Source organism: Phragmites australis, chromosome 4 (genome assembly GCF_958298935.1).
Source record: "Phragmites australis chromosome 4, lpPhrAust1.1, whole genome shotgun sequence".
Classification (NCBI taxonomy): Eukaryota; Viridiplantae; Streptophyta; class Magnoliopsida; order Poales; family Poaceae; genus Phragmites; species Phragmites australis.
In genome coordinates, this window is record NC_084924.1 from 12810873 (window position 1) to 12819969 (window position 9097).

Genomic DNA, 9097 nt, shown 5'->3' on the forward strand with positions numbered 1-9097 from the left:
CACCACGCCCATCCTGCCGCGCGCCAGCGCCCACAGCACCTCCACGCAGGCAGGACCCACCGTGCAGACCAGCTTCGTCTTCCAGATCCCCATGAACCCCTTCTCCCGCAACTCTGGATTGGGCGAATTGGTTGCTGATGTGTGCGATCGGTGGGCCTGACCGTTGTTCTAGTTTTTTTTTTCCTTCTCCTTTACCGCCTCTATTTGGATGGTCCTTTATTTAAAATATATTTCTAAATAATAAGATTTTAGTAGTTTTATTATTTTTCATGTGTGAAGAATCGATTAGTGGAGCACTGTTTACTTAGCTACTCCTTCTAATCATAAATACATATTATTTTAGATAAGACACAATCTTCAATGTATAATTTTGATCACTATTTTTTATTAAAATATATTTATAAAATTATTGTTAGTCGAAGTTTTAAAAATTTAATTAAATTTTTTTCTAAAACAACATATATTTATAAAATCATATGAGTATTAGGCAGTAGCCGCGATCATGAGTCACGGCTGCCGACCATGGTTCTTTAAAAAAAATGATTCAATTTATCCTACTACTTCTAACTCCAAACAACATGTACATCAAGTACCAAACATGTGTCGCAAAGTGATGCAAGTGGCAGCTATTTTACAAATTTTCGATACAATAGCTCAAAATGAATCAAATAAAATCTCTTTATAGCAAAGTGGGGATTGATTCGGGAATTATTTGTTTGAAGTGTGAATTGTGATTGATTTTCCCAGTTACATATACCGTTTGTGCTAAAGCGCATCCGTTTTCCTGCTTAATTTTTATACGGTTTTTTGAAGTGTGAAGAATAATCTAAGTCATTCGACCCCGATGTAGCCACATGAGTGGCGAACCGGGTTACCAAAGGGATGCTTGGAAAGAAGGGTGAGACTTTTCTTCTGACTGAACACCACACAATCACTCACTATACTATCAAAACAATACTATTATCAAATGGGGCAAGCACTGCATGGCACTCCTTCCTATCGATTTAGAATAAGCAAGATAGACCTACACCTATAAAAATGGCGATCTCGATCACCACACGAGTTTTTTGGAATAGACACTGCCTGAGTCAGGCTCACCTTCCTGCCTGAGAAAGAGGTTTCTTTGTCAAATCCTCTATCATTTAAAGCAGGGTCAGAAACTTCCATTCTCGAAGAAACTAGCCAAGTTTTCAACACTTAAGAGGGCTAGGTATTGAAAGAAAAGAGTATGGCTGGAAGAAATCTAGTACCATGCGGCTTAATGAAAGTGTATCTAGCACTTATATGTGGTTTTGATAATTAATGACAATACCTATGAACTAACAATTGTGTTGAGAATTATTAGTAGATTATTCCATAGGTGATGCATGGAGAAGAGATATGCATTAAGATAAATGGGCTCTAACTAATGATCGAGTAAATCAATGACAATACCTATGGACTAACAATTATGTTGAGAATTGTATTAAATTATTCCATAGTAGATACATAAATGATGAAACATGAATTAGTTAAGAAATATCATGAGTTCAAAGAATTACATCAAACGCATTGAGATCTTAGTGATGCTCATAAGAAGAAGAAGCTTGAAGAATGACGGCTAAGTTACTTGTGGAGATCAAATAACTAAAGGTATGCCATTATCAATAGAGTTTTATGGACTAACCCGTGTGCTGTGTGCTGAAAAATGAGTGGAGTTAGGTTCCATATGAAGAATGACAATAAGTATGAAAGGCTTTGTGCTTGAGAGTGAGTTGGGGATTAGGATCCATAAGAAGGCATAAGTCAAATTGAAATCCAATATGCCAAGAGTGAAAATATTTAGACTCTATATTTAATAAAGTGAATTCATTGAAGATATCTGATACAAAGTTATTTTTTATGGCAAGACAGTGAAGGGAAAGCAATACTCGGTTGTGATGTACTATCCGATGGTGAAGAGCAAGCAAATGACTTAATATCAAAGGACTAAGGTGGTGGTAAAGAGCGAATGAAGACTTTATGCCAATATCGTGCAAGGCTATGGGAAGCTATGAGTGATTCACATCAATCACATGAAGAATCAATAAGAGATGAAGTAAAGATGATATAACAGTTGATAACCCTCTAAGTTTGAAGGAAAGAAGTGATACTTGAAGGTATTCAAAGACTCAAAGTGGTTCAAACAAGTTTTATCTTTGAATTTGAGTATATGTTTGTTGCACTATTAAGAGAGATGCAACATAGAACTATTTGCCATATCTCGGTACTTAAGTGTATCTAACCAACCCAAAGTGAACACCCACGAATCACTAGGTAGTGCTAACTTGAGAGTTCGCTTTAAGAGTCCGGTGCTGAAAGTGCGGAAGTGTCCGAATCGAGTTTCAGACTGTTCTTAGTTTTGATCAAATATATTTGAGATCATGATTTTAGTTAGGATGTATAGTCATCTGAATAAGCTTTTTATAGAGTCTGAAATCATCAAAATCGGATATCGGGATCAATAGTTATCGATGTTTTTCAAAGGGTCAGCTATACTGAATCCGGAAGTTTCGGGTTAACTCGAAAGTTCCAGATTGGCCAGAAGTTCCAGATGAATTTCATGTTAGGGTTCTCAGTTGTGATTTGAAGTTCAATCTGGAAGTTCCAGGTTAGGGTTCTCTATTGTGGTTTGAAGTTTCAATCCTGAAGTTCCGGATTGGGGTTCTCTGTCTTTGTTTGAAGTTTCAATCTGGAAGTTCCGGATTGTACTGACTTTTAGGCATAACAGTTAGTTTTTAGGAGTTAGGTATAAATACCCCCTCACCCCTTTTGAGGGGCTGCTGCTTGGTGCACAAAAGAAAAACATTCTAGAGCCAAAAGAACTCATTCTCACTCTGATTTAGTGTGAGATTTGACAAAAAAAAAGTGAGTTGCGTTGAGAGATTGGAAGATTAAGTGAAAATGAGCTGAACTCTATTCTTGAGCACTCAAGTCATTGGCAAGATGTTAGTCGTCATGTTTGTTACTATTGGAGCTTGAAGCTCCTAGTCGGCTAGGCGGCACTGGCTAGCATCTAAGGTTGTGGTGTGCCGCGAGAAGTTAATGAAAACTTCGATTTCACCTTTGAAAGGAAAAAAATAAAGAGTGAAAACCCAAACTCAAGTGTGACCAAGCTTGGCGAGAAAAATGGTTGAGAGAGACCTGGATCAAGTGTGACCGAGCCTCTCAACGGAGATGTAGGAACCTCTAGAGGAAGTGTCCGAACTTCGGAAAATAAATCTTATGTCTCATCTCTTGTTTCCTTGTTCTTGAGTTCTTGCTTTCATTTGTATATATTTGCTCGATCTACTTATTCGTATAAAATTATTTGTAGGTTCTCCGTGCATCTATTTGGAATCATCATTTGGAACACACGATTTTATTAGTTTGAGCTAGAACTCATTAGGCGTACTTTAATTTCAGTTTCGAGCTTTTTCTTTGTTTGAACTCAGAAGTTCTAGATTGAACTCGAAACTTTCGGTAAATAGTAATTTTGGAATTTCTGGTGAACAATGTTTTCAGGATTTTCAATTAGAGTTTTCTTGCATATATTTTGCTAGATTTGAATAATCTTTGTCATCCTAGGATTGCAACCTTTACACCTATTTAGAGTGATTGTGCACTAGTTGAGCTTAACATATTTAGATTTTTCAATTGTGAAAAAATATGTTAGTTTATTTTCGCTGCAAGTTTAGGCCAAATAGTAAAAGGGATTAAAATTTTGTTAAAACGTCTATTCATCTTCTTTTAGGTGACATCATTATCCTTTCATGTAAGCTTCTGTTCAAATTAGCAGAGAGGTCGGTGTCAAGTGGAATTTAGCGATAAACTAAAAGTAATAGCTCTCTCTCGTGGCCATCCTCAATGTCCCAATCATCGAAGCTGAGCAGAGAATTTTGAATCTGGCTGATCGGGTAGCCAGTTCCATAAAAAAAACTACATTATTCTTGAAGAATGATAGGGACTCTAAGCTTGAACGTTAGTTTGCACTTTGCAGCATCATGTTTTCTGTTGATAGCAAGCTTTTAGCTATGTACTGAGGTACAGGTTAGCTTGAATTACTTCCAAGCAGCACACAACAGTGTTGGCATGAACAAACTTTTCTCCAACTGTTCACTAAAGCTTTTCTTCTTTTTTTTGAACTGTTTAATAAGCTTTTCTGCAACAATGTATTATTGTATTAAAACTTAGGAGCACCTGAGCTATTGCTTTGTTCAATACAAGGATTGTACTAGAAATTTTGCACTATGCAGTCTGAAATGTGAAATCTTCTCTGCTAATGAAATTGGTATCAGATATTTCTTTGCCTAAAAACTCAACTTGTCTAGATAGATGAAAAGATCGAATAGCCTAAGAGGATAGTGAACTAGGCTCTAATTTAAAACTTCTACCGGTTTCTAGAACAAGGCTAACAAAGTAGCAAGCAAAGATACTTAAAAAAAAAGTGGAAACAAAGCTTTTCCGAAGGGTTTTCACTTCTGTTCAAAATAGTCTGGTGATGCTCTATGCTCGAGCATCAGACCTTTTGATGTAACACTTCATCTTTTTCTGAACACATGTCGCCAATAAAAGGCTCTGGTGATTTCATCTCCTTAATCACCGGACCATCATGTATACTCAATAGCTTTCAGACTGTGGAGAAGAAATATGCTCCGATAAGTTCACTCTACATAGGACCGGATCATCCTGTGAGGTAAAAAAACCTTTTAAACTCATCTAGTTCAACCAATCTCAAGTTTTAACTCTCGGCAACTGATCTATGAGCTTCTCTGAGCTACCTAGTGCTACAATTTCATAAGTATATATCACCGGATGAGCTTCTTAGTTTTATAGTATGGTCAAAAAAAAAACTAAGAAAGAAGACAGATACTGTTCTAAGTATCATTTATCTTCTTAGTGACACTTAGAACTAAGATACTTAATCTTAATGCACATATCCTTTTATCGCCTTATGAACCAAAAATACCCAAATATCATTATGACCTAATTTTTTATTCCCCTCAAAATAAATTATTAATCACAATAATACAGTTGTCATTAATCTTCGAAACACTTACCACTTACTTAGGAGTCAAGATGCTACAATAAATCCTTGTATCGAACAAAGCACATATGTCATATATGTCTTCTTACTATATATCCTTGGTCCATATTTGCATCTCAATCACACAAAGAAGGATTAGCAACATTCATGATGCATAAACATTATTGAGAAAATGTACAATGTATGCTAGCATCGGTCTACATGAAAAATCCCAAGATCTCGGATGGTCTTTACGCGATCAGACTACCACCATGGAAAAGTTACACGAGCAATTATTTTATCACCATGAAGCCATCCTTGTGTTTTGTCCAACCCAAGCAGCCTCCTAAAAAAACTTTTGACAATTTGACTGTAAAAATATGACCAGTACTACAACGAACCAGCATCCATGTTGTAAACACCAATCAAGTAAGAAACATCAAAAAGGAAGACTCAATTAGTGAACAGAAGAACAAGCAAGTCAACAATCAATTACGAACTAAACACACAAGTCCTAATCGTTTTTGAAGAAACAAAAACAGCAGAAAGCTGTTTATAGCGTCTTACATCTGTCGAATACCAAGGGACTAGACATGTCCATGAAATTGAGCAGCAGCAGAAGTGGCAAGTGCGCTTGCTAATCTAAGAGTTAGATCCTCTAGAAAGTAGTTCAGAGGATTAGCAGCCCATCTTAGGCTTCTGGTGATTTAACTTGATTCCTCAACCTGCTGGAACGTCGGACTGGGGTTATCGCCTCATCCTCCTTGTTTTTCTGTGGAACAAGGTCAGTAGAGGTTAACACAAGACCAACAAGCTCATGAAATGAACAAAATTGAAAGGATAAACAGCAATTGCAGCTTACTTTCTTGGCAGAGATCTTTTCATATGTGGTGAAACTACCATATGATGATGTGGAATACGCCATGGAATCCCTCCTTGACATTGGCTCAGGGTTCAAACTCTCCTCCCCCTTGTCGTTCCTCCTCCTGTCTAGTCCAGACGACAAGCTGCTGCTATACTGTGAGGCACCAGAATCACCAAATCTCTCAGTTTCTTCTATCATAGGATACGGGGACTGTGAGTCCTTCACAAAAACATGCCCCTCACTGCTCCCCGAACCAGATTGAGTTTCAACTTGCTCGACTTGCTCAGCTGGTTCATTGGAATTCAATTCAACGCGAGCTTGCTTCTGCCTCATGTAAAGGAAGGCCAGAGCAGCAGGAACAATAATGGCAGCAAGAGCAGCTCCAATTGCAGCAGGATTTGAGATTTCGTCCAAGTAATATGGCCACATATTTGATCCCAATTTCAGACCGTGATGCGATTCCTGATCCTCCTTGCCATCAGCACGATCACCCTCGGACTCGTCAGTCTGAACATTTTTCTGCAAGGAAGACTCGTCCATGTCCTCTACATGTTCTGGCTCGGGCGCAGATTGAGAAGGGATGTCCAAATTCAGAGTATGTGATGCCATCTCTTCTCCAATGCTGCCTGGGACTTCTTCTGACATCTCAGCATCAATTTCCTCCTCTACTTCTGCATCAACATACTCATTTGCCTCCTCTATGAAACTTGGTATTGCAGATATGGCTTCCTCATCCATTTCAGCATCATCAATGGGTTCTTCGACTGCAGCATCACCAAAGTTTGCCATTTCTTCTACATCTGACTCTGCAATCACATCAGTATCACTCGCTGAAACAACCTCCAGAATCTCAAACTCTTGCTCCAAGACACTGGCACTGATGGGTTCTTGTTCAGTTGGCATTGGCCTTGTTTCAGCTGCACTGTAATAGAAACCGATACCATGGTCTGCAGCTGCAGCACTCAAATTGGCTGCAAAGTGCGGACCAAAGCACTCTTCTTCTTGGGAAGAAGCAAGAGCCTTCCAGTAGGACGCGACAAAATCCAACGAGCTGCTTGACCATTGCTTCAGCCAAGCAGCCAACTCCACAGGATGCAATTCTTGAACTGAAAGAAAGTCTGACACCTTCGACAGGGAGGTGTTTAGTATGACCGGGGAACCAGGCGACGGTGGCACGCAGACGAACGCTGTTGTCATGAACAGAACCAAAGCAAGGGGAGAAGCAATCAGGAACCTCAGTGAAGATCTCATCTTCTTCTTGGCACGAGCACGCGCTGGGCTTGCTGCAGGCTCCGGCTCAGGTGTCGGTACGCGAGCTCGTGGGGAAGTCGGCGAAGGCTCCTCCAGTTCCGGTGTCAGCACCCGAGCCAGTGGAGAAAACGGTGTGGGCTGCGGCGACAGGACGCAAGCCACGGCCGGAGCAGCTGGCTCAGCTCTGGCCTCAGACATAGCGTCCAGAGCCAACGACTCCTCCGGGAAATCATTTGGCACCGACGACGGCAGCTGCTCCTGCTCTTCCTCGGTTAGCCCATCTTCCTCCGTGGTGGTGACGGTGTCGGATTCCTCGCTGCTCTCGGAGACGAAGCCGTCCTCGAGCCGCCTCACGCTGGCACCGCCTTGCCGGTACTGCTCGACCCGGGGCTTGGGCTTGTAGCGCAGGAACCGAGGCCTCGGCGAGAGGTAGTTCGTCTTGGGATCGTACGGAGCTGCCGGATCCGCGTCCGCCGAGGCAGCAGCATCGCGGGCCGCCTGGTGTTGGTGGTGGTGGATTTTACACGCGGGGTTCTCCACCCTCTCCTCCTCCTGCGCCTCGGGCACCGGCGTCGGCGCATCCCTGGGTTTGTTGTGCGCAATCTCGCCCTGGAGCTGCTGCGGCAGGTCGTCGTTGTTGCGCTCCCCGAGCACTTTCTTTCTCGGCGAGGCGGACGCCGCGACGGCCTTGGAGGAGGCCGAGATGGTCGGCGCCATGAAGCTCTTAGCGACGCCGACGCCGCCTCCAGCGATGGATCGGGCCTTGGGCGTCTTCGCCCCGTCCCGCTGGTTGTCGTTCTCCTTCTCCGCGCACCACGCCCGCGAGGAGGCGCGCCCGCCGCCGCCGGTCTTGCAGACGGAGGAACTCCTCTGCGGAGAATCTGCAAGAGAATAACCCGAGAATCACCAATTAATCAGCAGATCGAGGAAGAAAGGGAAACTCCAAAATAAAAGATCAAAGCATGGGATGGAAGGGTATAAGAGTCCCTGCGGAACCCTCAGCAAAAGGGGAAAGAAACCAAGAATCGCGGCGAGGCGCGAGGGAGGCAAGGAAGGCGGGTTACCCGGAGTGGAGACGATGGGCCTGAAGGGGCTGGAGTCGGTGCTCCGCCTCAGGCCGCAGCACGGCCTCGCCGCCGGCCCCGGGGACGGGGACCTCGCCGCCGACGTCGACATAGCGAGAAGCCCTTCCCTTCTCAGGAGGAGCCGTCGTTCGGGCGCGGCGCTCTCGCGTTAGATTTGGGAACGAAGCGTGAGATCTGGAACGGAATTTGGCGGAGGAGATTCGGTGGAGGGCGATCTGTAACGGCTACTACGATTCGAATCCTTATCCTGACCTGCTGCTGCTCCGGACAAGGCCTGGCAGAACTCCTCTCCCGTTGGGTGCTTGCTGCCAGGCTCGCTCAGACGACCGTTGCTACACAAAATCGACCGTCGCCCGCGAATTGCACTACAGAAGCCCAACTAGTCTAGCTCATACAAACTTTTATGGGCCGAATGTACAACCCAATACGGATCTTTCCTTTCTTGGGAGGCCCAACATCTAAAAAACCAGAGAGAGGCTCTACCATTGCCTGATGTGCGGGCCACCATAGATGAGTTGCTTTTTCTCCCTTTTTTTCGTAGTTTTTTCTATAAGATCTTTTTTACTATTTCCTTTCACTTTTCCCCTGCTTGTTTGCTATAGCTCACTCGAGCGTTTGTTCCCTCCACCACACTCGAGATACGTGCAGCCGATGAGCTATTCTTTTTTATCTGAGGTAAACAAAAATTCATGTGTTTTTAGACCCTCCAACACATGCATGATTTTTTATATATATACCAAGAGTTCTAGTTAGATTATATTAGAGTTGCAGTTATTTTATTTTGGAGTTAAAATCATTTTTAATGCATTTTTTAAGTTGTATTGGCGTAAATAAAGAATCGGGCGTACATTAGAACACCCGATTATGAGTTTT

General features: G+C 42.6%; 1 protein-coding gene across 1 annotated transcript; it reads right to left on the reverse strand.

Annotated features, from left to right (window-relative positions):
- Positions 1 to 5303: 5303 nt before the first annotated feature.
- Positions 5304 to 8574, reverse strand: LOC133915736 (flocculation protein FLO11-like). Its single transcript, XM_062359018.1, has 3 exons — positions 8204 to 8574; positions 5886 to 8020; positions 5304 to 5795 (listed from the first exon to the last, which is right to left on the reverse strand). Exons 1-3 carry the CDS (start codon positions 8313 to 8315, stop codon positions 5715 to 5717), a joined length of 2328 nt encoding a protein of 775 aa, XP_062215002.1. The 5' UTR covers positions 8316 to 8574; the 3' UTR covers positions 5304 to 5714.
- Positions 8575 to 9097: the final 523 nt, after the last annotated feature.